General features: G+C 63.7%; 1 protein-coding gene across 1 annotated transcript in view; it reads right to left on the bottom strand.

Moving 5' to 3' along the window:
- The window catches only part of MAN2B2 (mannosidase alpha class 2B member 2), a 40,186-nt gene extending 27,588 nt beyond the window's left edge, over positions 1-12,598 (bottom strand). Inside the window, exons 1-7 of the mRNA XM_062212853.1 lie at positions 12,449-12,598; positions 10,636-10,782; positions 7,453-7,558; positions 4,345-4,517; positions 3,453-3,565; positions 1,805-1,982; positions 310-508 (exon numbers count right to left, since the gene is read on the bottom strand). Coding sequence (XP_062068837.1) covers positions 310-508; positions 1,805-1,982; positions 3,453-3,565; positions 4,345-4,517; positions 7,453-7,558; positions 10,636-10,782; positions 12,449-12,583 — 1,051 coding nt within the window. The 5' untranslated portion in view covers positions 12,584-12,598. The remainder of the gene's footprint in view (positions 1-309; positions 509-1,804; positions 1,983-3,452; positions 3,566-4,344; positions 4,518-7,452; positions 7,559-10,635; positions 10,783-12,448) is intronic.
- Between the last annotated feature and the right edge of the window lie 9,462 nt (positions 12,599-22,060).

The raw sequence follows: 22,060 nt of genomic DNA, 5'->3' as shown, positions 1-22,060 counted from the left end.
TCCCCAGTTTGAGGCTGGGCCGTGTCCTCCATGGCCTGCCCATTGAACGTACGGCCAAGGTCCCGTGCGCCCACGCAGTTAGAGGAGGGAGCCCAGGCCTGGGGGACGCCCAGGCCAATCTCGGTGCCAATGCTCAGGCCGAGGAGCGGGGAGGGGGCTCCCGGGGGCCTCGTGCAGGCGGCACTGAGGTCAGGCCTGTGGGAAGCAGCCAGGACGTCCAGGTGGGGCGAGCAGGTGGGCCCAGCACAGGGCCTGCCCGGGACCCCTGCAGGCTTGGTGGGCAGTCTGCGCCCTCCCTGGGGCTCGTACCTGAGGAATAGGGCAGGAAGTCGTGGTGGTCCCGGACACGCCAAGTGACGTTGAGGGCGTGCAGGGCCCGGAAGTAGTCGGCCAGCGTGGCGTACTGCACCGTGACCCCCAGCTCGGCTGCCCGGCTGTTGATGTGGCCCAGCAGGGGATCCATGTTGGCAAACTGCACCGAGGCGTTGAAGAACTGCTTGTCACACCCCTGTGGGCCAGACAGGAGTGCTACCCTGAGCTTCCGGCCATGGAGCCAACCGGGGCTCCACGCCGGCGCCCGTGGCTGGCGCCAGTGGGCGGCTCTGACAGGCCGGCCGTGCTGGGGCCCAGGCCTGGAACCAGTGTGAACACCAACTCCGCCCCTTCCTCCCACCCTGCCAAGAAGCCCAGTGGCCTCAGCACGATCCCCTAACTTCTCTGGGCCTCGGCTTCCTCTAGTGCCAGCAGCCCTGCCTCCTGGGCGTGGTGGTGCCAGGCAGGTGGGTGCCCGTGGGAGGCTGGTGAGGAGGGTGACAGGGTGGGGTGGAGCCCCTGGGGGCCTCATTCTCACCCCATGTGGAGCACAGGAGGCAGGAACCATTCCTGGCCCCAGAGGAAGGCGCACAGGGACTAGGGAGGGAGACAGGATTGGGGCCTGGCCTCAGCCCCACGCGCTGGGGTGGGGAGGGAGGGGTGCTGGGTGGAGGCTGGAGGCTGGCGTTGGGGAGGGGCTGTCGGGTGGGTGGAGGGGGTGACCCGGGGAGGGGTTGTCGGGTGGGTGGAGGGGGTGACCCGGGGAGGGGCTGTCGGGTGGGTGGAGGGGGTGACCCTGGAGAGGGGCTGTCGGGTGGGTGGAGGGGGTGACCCGGGGAGGGGCTGTCGGGTGGGTGGAGGGGGTGACCCGGGGAGGGGCTGTCGGGTGGGTGGAGGGGGTGACCCGGGGAGGGGCTGTCGGGTGGGTGGAGGGGGTGACCCGGGGAGGGGCTGTCGGGTGGGTGGAGGGGGTGACCCGGGGAGGGGCTGTCGGGTGGGTGGAGGGGGTGACCCGGGGAGGGGCTGTCGGGTGGGTGGAGGGGGTGACCCGGGGAGGGGCTGTCGGGTGGGTGGAGGGGGTGACCCGGGGAGGGGCTGTCGGGTGGGTGGAGGGGGTGACCCGGGGAGGGGCTGTCGGGTGGGTGGAGGGGGTGACCCGGGGAGGGGCTGTCGGGTGGGTGGAGGGGGTGACCCGGGGAGGGGCTGTCGGGTGGGTGGAGGAGGTGACCCTGGAGAGGGGCTGTCGGGTGGGTGGAGGGGGTGACCCGGGGAGGGGCTGTCGGGTGGGTGGAGGGGGTGACCCTGGAGAGGGGCTGTCGGGTGAAGGGGGTGACCCGGGGAGGGGCTGTCAGGTAGGCAGTGGGAGAGGCCCTGGAGAATGATGGAGCTTCGAGGGCCTGGATGGAAACCGGCTTGGGTGTAGCTGGACATGAGCCCAGGTGGTCCTGGGTGCAGGGGCTGGACACCCCCAGGGCCTGGGACCCCACCTTACCCAGGGCCAGAGGACGTGCGGGGTGCGGAACCAGGCAGCTCGCTGCTTCACGTTGGCCACCAGGGTCTCGGCGTAGAGCTGGACGTTGGCGGGGGTGACAGGCTCGCTCATGTTGGGGTACACCCCATCCCGGGGCGGCTCTGGGAAGACGGCCACGCCATTCCAGTAAAACCCTGACCTGCAGGAGGGGAGGGGGTTGGGGGAGAGCTCAGCAGCTCTGCACACAGCAGGGCTGAGGCCGGGGCCGCCTGGGGCCCCACGTGGCCCCAGCCCGCCCCCTCCAGCCGCCACGCAGAGCCCTCGGCCTCTGCTCCCCACTCCCTGGAGCTCTGATGCCAACCAGGTGAGACCTGCCTGCCCACGCACTCCTGCGGTCACCTCCCTGCTCAGAGCTGGGGTCTCAGGACCCCCGGAGGACTTGGGCTGGGGTGAGAAACTCGCCTTGGTACCAAATGTGGGAGGTGGCCAAAGCTCAGCAGTCTGGAGAGAGGGTCCGCCCACTGATTCACTCCCCAGTGCCCAGAGCAGCCAGGCCCGGGCCAGCCTGGAGTCAGAAGCCCGGGACTAATCTGGGCCTCCCACACGGGTGCCAGGGCCCCGGGCACTTGGGCTTCCTGAGATGCATTAGCAGGGAGCTGGATCAGAAGCCGGCGCTGTGGTGTAGTGGGTGAAGTCGCTGCCCGCAGCGCCGGCATCCCATATGGGTGCCAGTTTGAGACCTGGCTGCTCCACTTCCAGTCCAGCTCTCTGCTGTGGCCTGGGAAAGCAGTAGAAGATGGCCCAAGTGCTTGGGCCTCTGCACCCGCATGGGAGACCCAGAAGAGGCTCCTGGCTCCTGGCTTCAGATCGGCACAGCTCCGCCTGTTGCGGCCATCTGGGGAGTGAACCAGCGGATGGAAGACCTCTCTCTCTCTCTCTCTCCCTTTCCCTCTCCCTCTCTTTCTCCTTTCTCTGTGTAACTGTGACTTTCAAGTAAAATAAATAAACCAGGAACGAGAAGCGGTGGCACAGACGCAGCCCCCATGACCGTGAGGAGCAGGGGCGTGGCCCACAGCTTCGCCCCCGTGACCCCTTACACCTCCCACACCTCCTGCCCACTTCCTCATGATCCCTCGAGTGCCGTGGCCGGGGCGGGGATGAACCCTTGTGCCCAGCACCCCCACAACAAAGCCAGCCCGTGCCAGGAACGGTGGGGGTCTTCCTTCCCATCCACACCATCCCAGACCCCGGCCCCCCTCAGCTGGAACCTGCACACTCCACGCCCAGGTGGGAAGAGGCAGGAGCAGCTGTCACCACGCCGACCAGCAGAGTGATGGGACGTGGAGGGCGGCCCCAGGGGCCCCGGCATCAGCATTCGGCTGCCTCGCCTTGCTGGGAGCAGGGAGGGACCTGGCAGGGCAGGGCCAGGCTTCAAGCCTCCTGGGAGGCAGCGTGAGGAGCTGGCCTCTTAGATAACCCTGCACCAGGACAGGTGGCGCTCGGAGCCCCACACCCCTGAATCGCCGGCTGGGGTGCTTGGCTGGGGGGGCCTGAGCCTGTTTCTTCATTTGGACAAAGGGGGTCCTGATGGGACCCCCTCTGCTGGGGGAGGCCTTACGGTGAGTGGGAAGGCGCGTGGACGCCGGGGGCAGCTGCACAGGGCACGCACCTGTTGGAGAAGGGGATGTGGGAGGGGGTGCAGTAGCTGTACTGGTCCATGACATGCGTGAAGATCTCCTGCTCCAGCAGTGACCGGGACCCTCGCCACACGAATTGCAGCGCCTGCAGACCCGGGGGCACAGGCTGAGGCCCAGGGCGGCGCCCGCCTCCCGACCGGGCTCTCCTGCCTGCCCTTGCCTGCCCCTCGCTCAGCCTTCCAGGACTAGAGCTCCCTCTCCCATCTCCTCCCGCCCCTCCCAAAGCCACACGGGGAGGTGCCACTCACTCATCCGGCCCACTCCCGGAGCAGGCTCACTCCAGCTCTGCTGGGACCCTGCCAGGGAGACCGAGAGCCGGCTACCCCTGCCCGAGTGACCAGAGTGCTCGGGACCAGAACAGGGCCGGGCCCAGGGACCACACGCAAACCCTGCTTCTGTGTGAGAGGTGGGGAGAGCCACACCTGCCGTAGCTGAGGCAGAGCCGACCCAGGAGGGAGGCTCAGGGCTCAGCACGGCCTGGTAGGGCTCTCTTGCCACCTAGAGATTGGGACTAGGGTCCCAGGCCTGGTGCTTCTGAGTGCACGCCCACAGGCAGCGCCTACTGTTTACTCTAAGGCAGTGAAGAGTGACTGGTACTTGGCCCCCGGCCTGGGGCGAGCTCTAGGCGCCTGCAGTTTTAGGCCCCTGTGGGCAGCCAGCAGGCCTGGAGTCACCCTGCCTCCATAGCCCTTCCCTTAGCTCAAAGTGCCCCCTGCCTGGCTGCAGACCTCCGGCCACGCCCGGAGAAGTGAGCTGTGTGGGAGGAGAGGGCAGCCTGGCACAGGAAAGGCTGGGGGAGGACAGCCCGGCGGCCAGTGCGGGGCTCTGGCCCGCGCCCTGGCTCTCTAAGCGGCGTGGACGCACCTGGGCCTCCTGCATGGCGGCCTTCAGGTCGTAGTCTATCCGGGAGACGAGGTGCGCGTTGAAGCCGGCCAGGGCAAACAGGGTGGGGGTCGTGGCAGAGGCGCCGAACGGGTCGACGTGCCAGGAGAACCTGGGCCGGATGCCGAACGTCTCGTATAGAAACCCGTGTCCTTCTGCAAACAGCGGAAGCTCGCTGGTGGGCGGGACCCGGTCCCCAGAACCCGCTCTCCCAGGACCCCTGTGCTGTTGGTGGCTCGAGGGATTTCATTTCCAACTTTACTTTTAAAAACGATGCATCTGTTTATTTGAAACGCAGGGTGACAGAGAGAGAAGGTGCGAGAGAGATGGTCTGACCCTCTGGGTCCCTCCTCAAATGACAGCGACGGCCAGGGCTGGGCCGGGCTGAAGCCAGGAACCTGCAGCTCCATCCTGGTCTCCCCTGCAGGTGGGCCACCCTCACTCTCTTCCCAGCCGCAACACAGGCAGTGGGATCAGAAGTGCAGCAGCCGGAACGGGAACCGGTGCGGGCACCCCGATACAGGATGCCGGTGTCACCAGCGGCGGCGTAACCTGCCGTGCCACAACGCCAGCCCCTAATTTGTATGTTTTAATGTGAACATGCGATTTGCGCCTTGCCCGTTTCTGAGGGCACGCGTGAGCAGAATGACTCCACCTGCCCGGCAGAGACCCTGCCCCGAAACACGGGCCCCAGGCCAGCCCCGGCCCCGGCCCCACGTTCTGCTCTGTCCGTCTTCTTTTTAAAGATTGACACACTTATTTATGCCCAAGGCAGAGTGGCAGGGACAGCCAGAGGCAGGGAAACCCAGTGCTTGCGCCACGGCCGCGCCCTCCGGGGTGTGCGTGAGCGGGAAGCGGATTCGGAAGTGCAGCCCAGGCGCTCTGATACGGGACGCGGGCGTCACAGGGCGAGGACAGGAAGCAAGGCCGCAGCGGGAGACGGAGGAGGGGAGCGGCCGACACCGACCGTACAAGCGGCTGCTCCCAGCCGTCCCATGCCGCCGCCATGCGCGGTGGGCTTCCCAGGGAGGGGAAATCACAAATCTGCCCCAGGAACCTGCCCCGGGGTCTCCCTTACAAACACACCGCACCCACCAGCCATGGGCGGTCCTGAGTCACGCAGGCTGCAGCTGAACCCCACCCAGGCCAGGCCGGCTAAGGGGGCGCTGGGGAGCCTCTCAATGTCGTCAGACACGGGATCGGTGCTCAGGCTCAGGAAGCGATTCCTGCGGAGCCCGCCGGCGCCGACGCTGCTCTCTGGTGCCTGTGTGAACGGGCGGGGGGGGGGGGGGGGTTCCCACCCTGCGTTTCTGTAACACAGCAGCTTACCTGCCGCACCAAACGCTACGCCCGTGTGAGTTTTCGGTACAGGCTGCGCCCTATCAAAGGCTAACGCACACCTGGGAGGCAGTGATGGTGGCTCAAGTGCTTCGTCCCTGTCACCCACGTGGGGACCCGGATGGAGCTCTGGGCTCCTGGCCGCAGCCTGGCACACTCTGGGCTGCTGTGGGCATTTGGGGAATGAATCAGTGCATGGAAGACCTCGCTCCACTTCTAATAAAACACACATTTTGGGGCTGGCACTGTGGTGTAGCAGGTAAAGCCACAGCCTGCAGTGCCGGCATCCCATGTGGGCACTGGTTCGAATCCCAGCTGCTCTTCTTCCGATCCAGCTCTCTCTGCTATGGCCTGGGAGCAGTGGAAGATGGCCCAAGTCCTTGGACCCCTGCACCCGTGTGGGAGACCCGGAGGAAGCTCCTGGCTCCTGGCTTCAGCCTGGCCCAGTCCTTGCTGGGGCCATCTAGGGGGTGAACAAGCAGATGGAGGATTTCTATGTCTCTCCCTCTCTCTGATTTTCAAATAAACACATAAATATTTTTAAAAGAAATTTTAAAAACCGACTCACTTTAAACAACAATAACTCCCAGAGAAAGGGATGTGAAGGCCTGGGAAGAGAGGCGTGGCTGGGACCCCAGCTTCCAGGTAGAATGGCCATGCCCGGGGGCTGGGTGACACCTGGAAATCAGGCGGTGGGACACTGAGGCAGGGGAAGACCCCAGGCCAGGGAGAGGCGGAGGGAGAGCGTGCTGAGAACATCCTGGACGAGTCCCGCTCCGCCGGGGCCCAGGCTGTGATGGCCGCGGACCCGGAGCTCCCGCCGCCAGTCCCGGCCACCTGCCCTGCGGCCACGCCCCTCCTCTGGGTCTCAGGCTCTGCATCTGTGAAGCCAGACTGAGAGCCGCGGGGCAAACGGTGAGCAACGCGGCCGCACTCCGGGCGGGCAGCCGAGGTGGTGACAGTGACGGTGACAATGGTGATGGTGATGTGGAGGTGGTGATGGGGGTGGTGACGGCGTCAATGGTGGAGGGGGCAGTGACAGTGGTGCAGGAGGTGGGGGTGGCGACAGTGGACTGGTGCAGGTAGTGGTGGCAATGGTGGTGCTGGTGATGGTGGTGGTGGCAACGGTGGTGCTGGTGATGGTGGTGGTGGCAATGGTGATGGTGGCGTGGAGGTGGTGATGGGGTGGTGACGGCAGCAACGGTGGAGGGGGCGGTGACAGTGGTGCAGGAGGTGGGGTGGCAACGGTGGACTGGTGATGGTAGTGGTGGCAATGGTGGTGCTGGTGATGGTAGTGGTGCCAATGGTAGTGGGGTGGTGACAGTGGCAGTGGACAGTGACAGTGGTGGTGACGGTGGTGGAGTCAGTACTTGTGACACGGATGGTGTCTTGGTGATGGTGGTGGTAACGGAGGCAGTGGTAGAGATGATGGTGGGGCTGAAGGCAGCTAACGCCCACTGAGCACTTACCAGGGAGCCGTCCATTCCACCAGAAATGCTCTATTTAACCACCCCAGTGTGAACCTCACACACCTCTTGAAAGGAACCACGACCGTCAGACTCCCCGGTGGGGAGTAGGTGAGCCACAGTGCGGCTACGCCCCCTGCCCAGGGTTCCAGGGCTGGGGGGCTGGCAGTGTCCAGACGCGGCAGCCAGGAGTCCACGCTCTTGCCCCCTCCCCATCTCCAGAGCCCAGCGCTGTGCGCCCTCGCCCTGCCCAGCCCGGCCGGGTGCCCAGGGGCCCTGACACAACCTGTGAGCTGCAGGATCTGGTCGTCGAAGTGCGTCACAGCCTCGTCGTGCATCACCTGGCCCCCGAGGACGAACTCCAGGCGCCCTTCCTGCAGGAGCTGGTGGACCTGGGCACGGGGGCAGAGGAGGTGGCGCGTGGGGCCTGGGCGCACGGCCCTCACCGCCCCATCCTCTCGAAGCGTTTCACCCAGCCTCCTCCACAGCGCCAGGACACTGATGCCCTGGCTGCACCGTCCGCCCCGCCCCCCCAGAACCCCCCCCCCCCCCAAGCCGGCACGTGCAGCCATGGAGAAAGCCCACGGAAGTGGACTCGCAGGATAAGTTAATTTCGGTGCAAAAATCTGAAATCCATGCGTACTTCTTTCCTCTTTTTTTTTTTTTTTTTTTTTTTAAGATTTATTTATTTATTTGAGAGGCAGAGTTACAGAGAGGCAGAGTTACAGAGAGGTCTTCCATCTGCTGATCCACTCCCCAGATGGCTGCAATGGCCGGAGCTGGGCCAGGCCGAAGCCAGGAGCCAGGAGCTTCTTCTGGGTCTCCCACGTGGGTGCAGGGGCCCAAGGACTTGGGCCATCCTCCACTGCTTTCCCAGGCACAGCAGGGAGCTGGATGGGAAGTGGAGCAGCTGGGACTTGAATTGGCACCCATATGGGATGCTGGCACTGTAGCCGGTGGCTTTACCCGCTACGCCAGAGCAGGTAATTATTTCATAATACACATTTCCACAGATTTTTTTTTTTTTTTTTTTTACAGGTAGAGTTAGCCAGTGAGAGAGAGAGAGAGAGACAGAGAGAAAGGTCTTCCTTCCATCGGTTCACCTCCCAAATGGCTGCCATGGCCGGCGCACCGCGCTGATCCGAAGCCAGGAGCCAGGTGCTTCTCCTGGTCTCCCATGCGGGTGCAGGGCCCAAGGACCTGGGCCATCCTCCACTGCACTCCCGGCCACAGCAGAGAGCTGGCCTGGAAGAGGAGCAACTGGGACAGAATCCGGCGCCCCGACTGGGACTAGAACCTGGTGTGCCGGTGCCACAGGCAGAGGATTAGCCTGTTGAGCCGCAGCGCTGGCCTCCACAGATGTTTTGAAAACCCCTCATGGGTCTTCATCCTGGTCTGGCATGGATTAAAGTTAAATTTTAAAAAAATAGTTACTGGCTGGTTCTTTTTTTTTTTTTTTTTTTTTAATAATTACTGGGGCTGGTGCTGTAGCGCAGTAGGTAAGCCTCTGCCTGTGGTGCCGACATCCCATATGACTGTCGGTTTGAGTCCCAGCTGCTCCTCTTCCGATCCAGCTCCCTGCTAATGTGCCTGGGAAAGCAGTGGAAGATGCCCAAGTTCTTGGGCTCCTGCACCCACGTGGGAGTCCCGGAGGAAGCTCCTGGCTTCAGATCAGCCCAGCTCTGGCTGTTGCAGCCATTTGGGGAGTGAACCAGCGGATGGAAGAGCTCTCCCTGTGTCTCTCCTCCCTGCATCTGCAACATTGCCTCTCAAATAAATACATCTTAAAAAATATTTACAGGAAAGGCGAGAGTGGCAGAGAGACAGCAAGAGCAAGAGAGGTCTTCCATCCGCTGGTTCACTCCCCAAATGGCCACAACAGCCAGGGCTGGGCCAGGCTGGAGCCCAGAGCTCAGCCCAGGTTTCTCACGTGGGTGGCACGAACCCAGGTGGCTGAGCCATTTCCTGCTGCCTCCCGGGCTGTATGTTAGCAGCAAGCTGGGCTAGAAGTGGAGTAGGGAGGCCGGCGCTGTGGCGTAGTGGGTAAGGCTGCTGCTGCAGTGTCGGCATCCCATATGGGCGCCGGTTCAAGACCCGGCCGCTCCACTTCTGATCCAGCTCCCTGCTATGACCTGGGAAAGCAGTGGGGGATGGCTCAAGATCTTGGGCCACTGCACCCATGTGGGAGACCTGGAAGAAGCTCCTCGCTCCTGACTTTGGATCGGCACAGCTCTGGCCATTTGGGCCATCTGGGGAGTGAACCAGCGGATGGAAGACCTCTCTCTCTCTCTCTCTCTGCCTCTCCTTCTCTCTCTGTGTAACTCTGACTTTCAAATAAATAAATCTTAAAACAAACAAACAAAAAAAACCAGAAGTGGAGTGGGGGCCTGAACCATACACCCAACACAGGCTGTGTCTTAACTGCTGGGCCAAACGCCTGTCCCAGGGACGCCCAACACAGACTCATCACTTCCTCCTCGACCAACTCGTCGTGAGTGCACCCACAATGTTTTTACCTTGGAGAGAATTCAAACTTACAAAGACACTGCAGGAACCACACAAAGAACTCCCCTGCACCCGTGCCGGAGTCCCGCGCCGCCGCCATTCTCGGACACCTGGTTACCCCTCCACCCTGCCCCTACCAGGCAGCGTCCACGCGCTGCACCCACTGTGGTCCCGTCTAGCGCTGCACAGCTCTCAGCCCTGCCTCTCCCTCCCCGGGACTGACGGTTCTGCGGGCCGGCCTGCGCCAGGCCGTGTGCTCCCGGGTCTCTCCCAGGCCCCCGCCTGGCCACACCTCTCTGGAAGACAGACCACTGGGCTGGGTGGCGGCCATCCGGCAGGCAGCAAGGGGCCGTCCAAGGTTGGGCTCCCCGTCACGACTGCCCAGGCTGCAGGCACAGCTCCAGCAGCACCAGGCCAACCGCCCACTCTGCCGTCTCAGCCTCGGGCCTTGGGCGGGTGGCTCTGCCCTGGGGGAAGGGGGACGCCGGGGAGGAAAGGGCGAGGAGCTGCTGGGCATCCTTTAGGTGCTGGGCCTCTGAGCAGGTGGAGGTCACCCCTGGGAGCAGCCTGCTGCAGCCGCAGCCCGAGCCATTGACCCCCTGCCCAGGGCAGCAGCCAGCCAGCCACAGGTGAGAGGACGGGTACGGGGGCTCTAGGCCATGGGGGAGTGCCCAGCGGCGGGGCAGCGCCCGTCCACACCAGCTGAATCTGCCTCGTGGGGATGCCCGGCTGGGGAGCCGCAGCTGGCTTGCTTTCCAAGATGAGCCGGAAAGGGGGTGCTGTGCAAATACCCTCTCTCGCGGTGGCATGCACCTGCCCACAGCCTTGGAACCAGAGGATCCCCGCCAACAGCCGGGCTCTCGGCCCGCACAGCCAGAACCCCCGGTGAGTCTCCTGCTTGGGGCTGCTCCTCTCTCGTGGCCTCTGCCTGGGCCAGCCCAGCGGACCGCGTCACCAGCCTTACCTGGCGCTTCTGCCGGTCCGAGGCGATGCTGTCCCACCACAGCCGGAAGAACTCCTGCTCCACGGCAATGAACTTGCGCTGCTGCCCGCGCGCCAGCTCCTCCACCACGGTGCTGTACACATTGGCCGCGTACGCCCGCAGGCTCTCCTGGGGAGGGGGCACCATCGCATCAGCTCCCACCTCTGGGGGCCCCACAGGGTCTGGCCCCGGGGAGCAAAGAGGAAACTCCAGCGAGACCCAGCGTCGTGTCCCCAGCCAGGGGCAGGGTCTGCTCCCGCCTCTGCCCTTTGCTGAGGAGGGGGCTCCCGGGGGAGGGCAGAGGGGCACAGAGGGCGGGGCAGCAATGCTTCTCCCAACTCCTTCTTTTTCTGTTTTAAAGATTAATTTCCAGGGCTGGCGCTGTGGCACAGCGGGTTAAGCCATGGCCTGCAGCGCCAGCTCCCACAAGGGCGCCAGTTCTAGGCCTGGCTCCACTTCCGATTCGGCTCCCTGCTGCTGCGTCTGGGAAAGCGGCAGAGACGGCCACGTCCCTGGGCCCCTGGGCCCATGGAGGAGACAAACAGGAGGCTCCTGGCTTTGGCCTGGCCCAGCCCTGGCCCCTGCAGCCATTTGGAGAGTGAACCAGCAGATGGAAGGTCTCTCTCTCTCTCTTTGTCTGTAACTCTGCTCTCAAATGAATGAATAAATAAATAAATTTTAAAAACCCCTTATTTCCTTATCTGAAAAGCAGAATGACAGAAAGAGAGAGAGAGAGAGGAATATTTTCCATCCGCTGGTTCACTCCTCAAATGGCCGTAACAGCCAGGTCTGGGCCAGGAAGAAACCAGGAGCCCGGAACTCTACCCCCGTCTCCCACCGGGGTGCAGGGCCCAGCACCAGGGCCACCTTCCACTGCTTTCCCAGGTCAGGAGCAGGGAGCTGGCGCAGAAGCAAGCAGCCAGGACTGACCTGGCGCCCGTACGGGATGCCAGCGTCGACAGCAGTGGCTTAACCGGCTGTACCCCAACGCTGGCCCCTGCTTCTCTCGCCCTCTAAGCCCCTCCACTTGGAGGGGTCTCCTCCCGGAGATGCACCCTGGGAGCAGATACCACACGTGGCCCCAAGGCCTCCTCCCGTCTCTGCTCATCACTGCCCTGCTGTCCTGCACATGAACCTCCTCTGGCCCCCAGCACAGGGGTCTTGTTCGTGTACTTGGCCATTTCGGGGGTGGGGGGACAGGTGCTGAGCATCCAGCGCCTACCTTGGAAACCTCAGGGATTGGGGTCCTCTCTCTTCTTTCTGAACTCTCACCACGAATCATTCATTCATCCATTCATTCATTCACCCACTCTGGGGCAGGTGAGGAACAAACAGGGACCGAACACTGTGGGTTCTGGGAGACGGCTTTCTGGGCAGCAGGCACAGCCAGTGTAAAGGCCCTGTGGCCAGCGTGGCCGTGGGGTGCTGGGCTCTGCCTCCTTTAGAGCAGTGGGGAGCCACTGGCGCCCCCTGACTCCTAACAGCGGGAGGCCTGGGATACCCTGATGGAGGTGGGGCCGGGCCCTCCCCCCAGCACAGGGCGCCCTGTACTGTCAGCAGGCAGGAGGGGACACTAGGGCCCAGCACAAGGTCCTTGCAGCGGTCCCGAGCACAGCCCCGCCCCCAAAGCCTGTCCCCTGGGGGCGGGGGGGCCAGCCGCCCAGCTGTCACCTGACATCCGCTTGCCTGCAGCCTGCCTGCTCCCTCCGGCCCCAGGCTGCCCTTGCAAAGCGGAGGTTGGCCCTGGCTCGGCGCCCCTAGCCGCAGCCCGCACCGGGGTCCCGGGGAGCCCTACCTCGACCGTGTAGACCCAGCCCACGTCCATGTGGCTGTGCGGCACCACGAAGACGCGCAGGGGGCCCGCGGCCCGGGTCGCCGGCGGCCGCAGCGGCGGCAGCAGCAGCAGCAGCAGCAGGAGCGGCGGCCCCATCCCGGCGGCCGGACGGGCGCGGGGACGGCCGGCTTCCGGGTCCCGGCGGGCGGGCGCGCTCCTGCCCGGCTCCGCCTCTGCCGCCGGCGTCCGGGCGGTGCCCCGCGCCGCGCTGCCGGAAGCCGGCCATCCCCGCGCCTGCCGCAGGTGCAGGCGGCTCGTGGGTCACCCGCGGCGGCCCGGCCTCGCCTCCAGCCCTAGGGTCTTGGGTTTGAAGCCAGGCGGGGCCCAGGCGCGCTCTATGCCCCCCGGGCTCCTCCGCGGCCCCGGCAGCTGCCCCCTCGCCCTGCCCCTCCGCTACCCCGCTCGGTGGCCCGCGGGGACCCTGCACCTCGGATGGTCAGGCCGCATCCTCCAGCGCCGCGGGGTCAGCCGGCCCCGCTCTGCACCACGGGCCTAGCTGGTGCTGTGTCCTCGAGTGTCCTCGGGGCTGGGACCCAGGCACTGCGGTGCGGGGTGTGACAGCACCCTAGCCGAGGTGCCAGGTGCCCGTGCCCCGCTTCTAATTGTTAACTTGTGCTTCACTCCGTTCCTCTCTGAACAGTTTTAAAATGTTATTTATTTAGGGGCCGACACTGTGGCATAGTGGGTAAAGCTACCACCTGCAGTGCCGGCATCCCATACGGGTGCTGCTTCGTGTCCCGGCTGCTCCACTTCCGATCCAGCTGGAAGATGGCCCAAGTCCTTGGGTCCCTGCACCCGCGTGGGAGACCCGGAAGAAGCTCCTGGCTCCTGGCTTCTGATCGGCGCAGCTCCAGCTGTTGCAGCCAATTGGGGGGTGAACCAGCGGATGAAAGATTCTCTCTCTCTCTCTCTCTCTCTCTCTGCCTCTCCTCTCTGTGTAACTCTTTCAAATAAATAAATAAATCTTTCTTTAAAAAAATTATTTGAGGCTGGTGCCATGGCTCACTAGGCTAATCCTCCGCCTGTGGCGCTGGCACACTGGGTTCTAGTCCCAGTCGGGGCGCTGGTTCTGTCCCGGTTGCTCCTCTTCCAGTCCAACTCTCTGCTGTGGCCCGGGAAGGCAGTGGAGGATGGCCCAGGTCCTTGGGCCCTGCACCCACATGGGAGACCAGGAGGAAGCACCTGGCTCCTGGCTTCGGAGCGGCAGAGCGCGCCGGCCGTAGCAGCTATTTGGGGGGTGAACCAACGGAAAAGGAAGACCTTTCTCTCTGTCTCTCTCACTGTCTAACTCTGCCTGTCCAAAAAAAAAAAAAAAAAAAAAATTATTTGAAAGAGTGACACAGAGAGAGGTCTTCCATCCCGTGGTTCACTCCCTAAATGGGCAGGAGGCCAGGCTGGGCCATGCTGGAGCCAGGAGCCAGGAGCTTCCTCCAGGTGTCCCCCGTGGGTGCTGCTTTCCTAGGCCATAGCAGGGAGCTGGATCAGAAGTGGAGCAGCCGGGACTTGAACCAGGCCCTATGTGGAATGTACGGCTGCCCCCCCCGCCCCTCCCGCTTCCCTGGGGGAGCAGAGGCAGTCCAGAACGTAGGGGGCAGCCCTGCTTTGGGCCTGCAGGAGGCTCCCTGGGCCGGGGGTGGGAGGAGGAACTGCTTAGGGAGAGGCACGTGGGGTGAGCAGCTGCAGGCCCTGCCCCTCCCCCACGGGACACCCACTGTGCGGGGGATGGGGTGGGGGAGGGGGGACCAGCGACCCGGCCCCCAGTGAGGCCCGCTCTGGGAGTGACCGGGCCCACAAGGGTCTCCGGCCAGGACAGAACAGTTCGGAGTTTGGGCCCCACCCTCGCCCCTGCCTCAGTCTCTCCTGGGAGAAGTGCGCATGCGCCGAAGGTAAGTGACCGTATGGACCACATCACGAAGACACTGGCGCAGGCGGCCGCCGGGGTGCGGGCAGCGCATGCCCAGCCCCGCGTACCGCCCCTCCCGCCTGCCCACCCCCTGTACGGAAGGTGAGCGCGGGGCTCCACTGCCCCAGGGGCCCCTCCCGCCCTGACACCCGCACCCAGTTCTCACCCCCCCTCACACCCCGCGCGTGAATAAGGTGACCTGAAGAAGAGGGCGTGTCTACGCAGGCCTGGAGGCCAGACGGTGACCGGGCTGCTGAGTGACCCGCAGCAAACCCTGTGGCTTCCGGACCCCGCGGGCCACGTGCAGCACTGAGGGCCTGAGTCAGGGGGTCCATCTGCGGGCGGGGTCACCCACCCGGCCGTGCCTGCAGCGCCGGGCTCCGCGGGTGGGTCCTCGGGGAGGGGCAGCTCCTGGTGTGGGCGCCGTCCCAGGCTAGGGCCTGTCCGTGCCCAGGAGGCTGGCGGGTTTCAGCCGAAGTTGAATCCTGACTTCGCTCTGTCTGTGGCCACCAGCAACTCAGGGTCCTGGAAAACGGGTCTGGGTGCCAGTGGAGGAGGCGAGGTGGTGGCAGAGCCGGGAGGAGCCACCTGCTGGGCAGCGGTCAGTGCCCAGGGATCAGTCTTCCTCCCCTCCCCGCCCCTCCAGAGGGCAGGTGCGCCCTCGCTTTATTTAGCAGACGCCTTGTGCAAGGGCTTGCAAGGTCCACCCCTTAATGCTCCAGGCCACCGCACTGAGGACCAAGACCCCGACACGGGGACCCCTGAGGGTCCAAACCATAGCCCGTCCTGCAGAGGAGGAAGTGAGGCACAGTAGGGCTGTGTCAGGCCAATGAGCTGGAAAGGACAGAGCCGAGATCTGAACCCAGCTCTCCTGCGTCAGCCGGAGCGTGCGCCGCTCCCTCCGTGTCTAAGCTTAGACTCCTTCCCAGGACATGGGCTGTTGTCAGCTCAGTGCAAACCCGGTCTCCGTGCACAGCCTTTCCCAGGGGAACACAGAGCCTCAGAGCTGGGAGCCGGAGCTGCGGGGCCGGGGGCTGCCTTCCCAGGAGGCCCCCGGGGGGGCTGTGAGGAGCAGGTGGCAGGCCGAGGGCAGGCAGGAGGAGTCCTGGTAGCTGGCGCTCACTGAGGACTGACCGCATGGCAGACACAGCCGGGCGCCTGTGGTGCGTTAGCTCACCTGCTGCTCACACAGCGATGGTGCCACGGTCTGCCCACTTCTGGAGGACGCCAGCGAAGTCCCTTGCCCTGTCCCACAGCAGGGGCTCCCTGGCTGGGGGCGGGCCATGGTTCCGCTCAGCGTCAGGAGGGAGAGTGCAGAGGCTGGCCACCTCCTGCCTCCAGCCCCGGGGCAGGAACCAGCACAGAGCTGTGTGGCCGGGGTCCCCCCTGCTGCCCTGCGTCCTCTGGGGCTGTGGCCTCAGTGCCCGTGGGTGGAGATTCTGCACGCCTGCCCCCACCTCGCCTCCCCTACCAGCCTGGCAGGGCATCGTCTCCGCTGCTGGACAACCTCGGGGCTCCTAATCCAGACTCTGCCCTTGATGGCGACTTCCCTCCCCCCTCCCCTCTCCCTCTCCCCCCTCCTTCTCCTTCTCCTCCTACCTCCTCTTCCTACTCCTCTCCTCTCCCTTCTCCTTCTTGATTTATTTATTTGAGCCAGTGCTGTGGTGTAGCAGGTTAAGCTGCCACCTGCAGTGCCGGCATCCCATGTGGGCACTAGTTTGAGTCCCAGCTGCTCCACTTCCTATCCAGCTCCCTGCTAATGCACCTGGGAAAGCAGCAGAAGATGGCCTGAGTACTTGGGCCCCTGCACCCGCATGGGAGACTTGGATAAAGTTCTTGGCTTCATCCTAGCCCAGCCCTGGTCATTGCAGGCATTTGGGGAGTGAACCAGTGGGTGGGAGACCTCTCTCTCTCTCTCTCTCTACCTGTCACTCTGCCTTTCAAATAAACAAATAATTATTTTTAAAAAAGTTTTATTTATTTGAAAGGTGGTGACAGAGAGCCAGGAGCTGGGAACTCCACCCAGGTCTCCCATGTGGCTGGCAGGAGCCCCACACTCGGTTATCCTTTGTTGCATCCCCAGCTGCGTTCGCAGGGAGCTGGATCAGAAGCAGAGGAGCTGGGATCAAGCAGGCACCAGCAACACGGTGGCAGCCTCACCTGCTGTGCCACAGTGCTGGTCCCGCCATATGACTCCTTACATAGCCGCACCGACTGCTGCCGTCCTGTCTGTGCTCACCTCAGCGCTCAGTGCCCGTAGCTTCCTTCCAGCCCCGGAGCACGCCGGGCTGCCTCTGCACCTGCTCTTCTCTCTGCTCCCGGAGCCGAGGTAGCAGGCACACGCACTCGCTCATCCTCCAGGTCCCGCACTCGTCCTCTCTCCAGAGAGCCTTCCTCCCGTCTCCACGCACCTGGTGGGTCTCCATCGTCACAGCCCGTGGCCAGTGGGACTGAGGCCAGCTGGGTCCCCTCCTGCTGCTCAGCCACCTGGCAGAGAAAGGGGCCCTGGGGTGAGGGGTGCTTGGTCCCGGTGGTCACTGCTCGAAATGGCCGGAATTCCCTGAGATATTCGTTGCAGTGTTGGCTTTCCCCGCTGTGTCTCAGATAAAAGGCCGGTTGACGCCGTGGGTCAGTTGAGGCTCCTGCAGCAATGCCATCAGCGAGGTGCCTCCCAGGGCCTCCCATCTGGGGACCCCGTGTCAGGGACCTGTGGCTCTGGAATGCCGGCTGGCCAGCGGAGTTGGGCTGCGAGTGATCTGTCCGTGGCTGGGCTCCTTATCCCGCTCCTTATGCCCCCTCCACCCCGGGCTCCTCCAGCTCTGCCCCCTACATCCCCCTCATCCAGGATCATTCAGGGAAGCCCCACTGGGGCCTCCCCACGTGGTTCCGAGGACCTGCCCTTTCTCCGTTAGCCGTGTCCTGGCATTGCGCTCGCGTGTGGAAGCTCAAAGTGTCTGGATTTTCAACATGCTGAAGAGCAGGGCGGGGTTTCACTGTTTTTCTTCAGAAAAACAAGCGAGAGGGAGAAGAGGGAGACACCCGTGTGTGGGGAATCCTGATAACCTGGGTGATGCCACGCGGTCAGGATGCGTAAATGTTCTCGTGAGCTGAGGTCTGGGTTGCACAAGCTTCCCCGCCGGGTGCTCAGGCGGCCGGGGCGTTGGGAGTATTTAGTGGCCGTCTTCTGCCTGCCAGGGGGACTGTGTGCCACTACTGTCCTTCCCGCCTCTCTCTCTCTCTCTCTCCCTTTCCTGCTCCCAAGCCCATCCTATGCCCACTGACCAGCGGGAAGACCACCCTTCGTGACCTGCAGCTTCTCTTCATGAGCACCAGAGGGCGCCGTGAGCCCCGTCAGCCGCTGTTCTCGGTGCTGAAATTCTGTGAGCAGGGGAGCCCTTGGGGGTCCCTGAGCTCTTGGGGTTTCATCCCTGTTTTCTGCTTCTCTGAGGACATTGGCTAGGTCCAGTGAACACACTGCTTCAGCTGTGGTCCCCAACTGCACGTCTGCGGGTGGAAAGGGTGAGACCACCGGCTGCGTACTGGATGGTGCAGGCGTTAGAAGTGCCCCCGTGGGTGGCCGCTCAGGACAGGGCTCTGGGAAGCAGGAGATGAGAGTCCACGAGCCTTGTGGGTCTTGTGGAGAACACACCAGTGTCAAGGAAACCTGCCCTGCCTTGCTCGCCCTGGGACCTGGGACAAGACTCAGGTGTGGCTTTCCCGCTGATCTGTGGGCGTGAACTGGAAGCGGAGGGGGGGGACAAAGGCTCTGAACCTGGGTCATCGCCCTAGCACCCGTGCTCTGCCTCATGCTGTAAGGCACTCCCAGCCTCCACAGCACTGGTGCCGGGATTCCCCTGGGCAGCTCCCCTGCTGGCCACAGCTGTAGGAGCTCAGAAAGGGCTTGTGTCACCTTTTGGGCAGTCAGCCCACAGCAGGGCCCACAGCAGGGAAGCTGTGCTCGGCTTCTCCAATGACCGCCCTTCCGGCCACCTTTTTGGGAAAGACCTCTGAGCCTTGGGGCCCCTCTGTGGCATCCCCTCAGTGGAAACAGAGGAAGACTGGCCAGTGCGGAGCTGGAGGAGCCGGGGCAGAGGCGGGCAGGGCTGGAGGAGCCCAGGGTGGAGGGGGCAGAGCTGGAGGAGGAGCCCAGGGTGGAGGGGGGCAGGGCTGGAGGAGCCCGGGGTGGAAGGGGGCAGAGCTGAAGGAGCCCGGGGTGGGGGGGCGGAGCTGGAGGAGGAGCCCGGGGTGAAGAGGGGCGGGGCTGGAGGAACCCAGGGTGGAAGGGGGCGGAGCTGGAGGAACCCAGGGTGGAAGGGGGCGGAGCTGGAGGAGCCCGGGGTGGAAGGGGGCGGGGCTGGAGGAGCCCGGGGTGGAGGGGGCGGGGCTGGAGGAGCCTGGGGTGGAGGGGGCGGGGCTGGAGGAGCCCGGGGTGGAGGGGGCGGAGCTGGAGGAGCCCGGGGTGGAGGGGGCGGGGCTGGAGGAGGAGCCGGGGTGGAGGGGGCGGAGCTGGAGGAGCCCGGGGTGGAGAGGGGCAGGCCCTTCCTGTTGAACTCCAGACAGAAGAGAACCTGGGCTGTCTCAGCCTTCGGAGCACGGGGTCTCCCCAGCATCACTACTCGTGGATGTGGGCCCTTCTCAGAGGCCACTGTGGGCCGGGAGCCCCAGCTGGCATGGCGCTGTCTCCACTTGCCCAGGACAGACCTGGGGGCTGTATTCCCCCTGCCAGCAGCTGCTGAGACCCAGCCTGGTGTTATGAGTAGGAAATCCGCCTTGGGCCGTGCTCAGAACTCTGCCCCGCAGGGCAGGCGCTGTCAGTAAGTCGTCACTGTGATGCCAGCCCCAGGTGCTCGAGTAACAGAGGCTCTGCTGCCCATCCAGTTCCCTGCTAGTGCGCCTGGGGAGGCAGAGGGGGATGGAGAGAGAGAGAGAGAGAGAGAGAGAGAGAGAGAGAGAGAGAGAACTTCCATCTGCTAGTTCACTTCCCAGATGGCCACAACAGCCATGGCTGGAACCAGACTGAAGCCAGGAGCCAGGAGCTTCTTCCGGGTCTACCAGATGGGTGCAGGGCCCAAGGACTTAGCCATCTTCTGGTGCTTTCCCAGGCCACAGCAGAGAGCTGGGTCAGAAGTGGAGCAGCCGGCATAGGAACAGGTGCCCATGTGGGATGCCGGTATCGGACACGGTGACTTCACCTGCTGTGGCACAGCGCCGGCCACGGCCAGGGTCATGGGTCACCGTTAGCAGCACAGCCTGGCCTCAGGTGCCCAGTCCCTGGGGCTCCTGTATAGAAACTGCCGCACACTAGGGAACGCTCTCTGCCTGTCCTAGCAAACAGGCCTAGAGGGAGACCTGACTTAGGACAAGATACTCGGGAGCTTGAAAAGTTCTTGGAAAATTCATGTTGTGGAAAATCCATGCACAATATCAAACTCTTTGCACCAAAATAGACTTGTCTTTTCTTTCCTTTTTTCTATGAATGCTTGACATGCTCCCAAATAGACTATAGACTTAACATCAGCACTGTGGGACTGGGGGCGTTAGTGACTTAACACCAGTACTGTAGACCGAGTGTCAGTGACAACACCAGCACTGTGGGACTGATGTCATTACTTAACACCAGCACCATGGGACTGGGGGCGTTAGTGACTTAACACCAGTACTGTAGACTGAGTGTATCAGTGACAACACCAGCACTGTGGGACTGATGTCATTACTTAACACCAGCACCATGGGACTGGGGGTGTCAGTGACTTAACACCAGTACTGTAGACCGAGTGTCAGTGACAACACCAGCACTGTGGGACTGATGTCATTACTTAACACCAGCACCATGGGACTGGGGGCGTTAGTGACTTAACACCAGTACTGTAGACCGAGTGTCAGTGACAACACCAGCACTGTGGGACTGATGTCATTACTTAACACCAGCACCATGGGACTGGGGGCGTTAGTGACTTAACACCAGTACTGTAGACTGAGTGTATCAGTGACAACACCAGCACTGTGGGACTGATGTCATTACTTAACACCAGCACCATGGGACTGGGGGCGTTAGTGACTTAACACCAGTACTGTAGACTGAGTGTATCAGTGACAACACCAGCACTGTGGGACTGATGTCATTACTTAACACCAGCACCATGGGACTGGGGGTGTCAGTGACTTAACACCAGTACTGTAGACCGAGTGTCAGTGACAACACCAGCACTGTGGGACTGATGTCATTACTTAACACCAGCACCATGGGACTGGGGGTGTCAGTGACTTAACATGAGCACTGTGGGACTGGGAGTGTCAGTGACCTAAACCAGCACCGTGGGAGGGGGTGTCAGTGACTAAACACCGACACTTTGGGACTGGGAGTACTTAACGCCAGCACCGTGGGAGGGGGTGTCAGTGACTGAACACCAACACTTTGGGACTGGGAGTACTTAATGCCAACACCGTGGGAGGGGGTGTCAGTGACTGAACACCGACACTTTGGGACTGGGAGTACTTAACGCCAACACCGTGGGAGGGGGTGTCAGTGACTGAACACCGACACTTTGGGACTGGGAGTACTTAATGCCAGCACCGTGGCAGGGGGTGTCAGTGACTGAACACCAGCACCGTGGCAGGGGGTGTCAGTGGCCGACGTGGCTGGCCTGTGCTTGGCTTCTCAGCCCTCTGCTGTCCCGTGGCCCCGTGGCCCCGTGGCCCCGTGGCCCCGTGGCCCCGTGGCCCGGCTCGCACCCTGGCTGGATGATGGTTTTCTGTCTGTTCGTGCAGACGGCCTCCCGGTTCAGCTCACTGTCGGGTCTGCCACTCACGAGGGTGTGGTCTGTGTGGGCAGCTGAACGAGGATGGCAGGGGTGTCTGTGCGCTCACCCAGCCCAGGGGGCTCCTGTGCACGCCCTCGGGCCCCGCCCCCATCCCCAAAGGATGGCTGGCCCTGGAGCCGGCAGCCGCGGGGCGAGCCGGCTCCTGACTGCGGGGGGGACGGGGGGGTGCTGCTGGCCCGTGTTTTCCCACGAGGTTCCCTGGCTCGTCCTTCCCGCCGCTGTCCTTGAGGGTCCGTGGATCAGCGTGGCCGTGTCGGCCGGTGGGGATGACGTCAGGGGCAGGTGCTGCTTCTGGCCAGCTGCCTCCCGGGGGCACGGCGCTGCCTTTTCTGGACGAACCGCACTGGAAGCATCCGTTCACCGCCGCTGGGCGTCCGCCTTGCTGCCCGTCTCGGTGCAGCCATTTCTGTGCTCGCCTCGGGCGCACAGGTCGAGCGTCTCTGCAGGTCAGGGGCTGGGGGCTCCATGCCCCCGCCCCCCGAGCACGGGCGCCTTTCCCAGGCGGTTGCACGCTGTTTGGCACCGCGGCCCGCAGCTCCGGTCTTGGCCGGTCTCCGCTACTCTTTGGCTTTTTAACTGTTGCCGTGTCCCGGGTTTCTGAGCCTCCTGCTTCCCAGTGGGCTCCGTGGGCAGCCGGCCCTGAGACGGAGTTCACACGTGTGCAGCCGCAGGGGCGGCCACCCCGGCGGCCGCGGGTGACGGCTCTGCCCTGCTCTGGGGCGCCCGGCTGGCCCACCCCTGCCTCCACCATGTGGCCACGCTGGCTCCCGCACGCTCACACGTGGCTTCATGCTGTCTCTCTGTCGAGCTGACTTAGAGCCACGTGGGGCCGTGGCTGTGGCAGAGCTG

This window comes from Lepus europaeus, chromosome 16 (genome assembly GCF_033115175.1).
Source record: "Lepus europaeus isolate LE1 chromosome 16, mLepTim1.pri, whole genome shotgun sequence".
In the NCBI taxonomy this organism is placed as follows: Eukaryota; Metazoa; Chordata; class Mammalia; order Lagomorpha; family Leporidae; genus Lepus; species Lepus europaeus.
The sequence above is the reverse complement of the archived record's forward strand: the minus strand, read 5'-3'. Positions and strand labels throughout refer to the sequence as shown.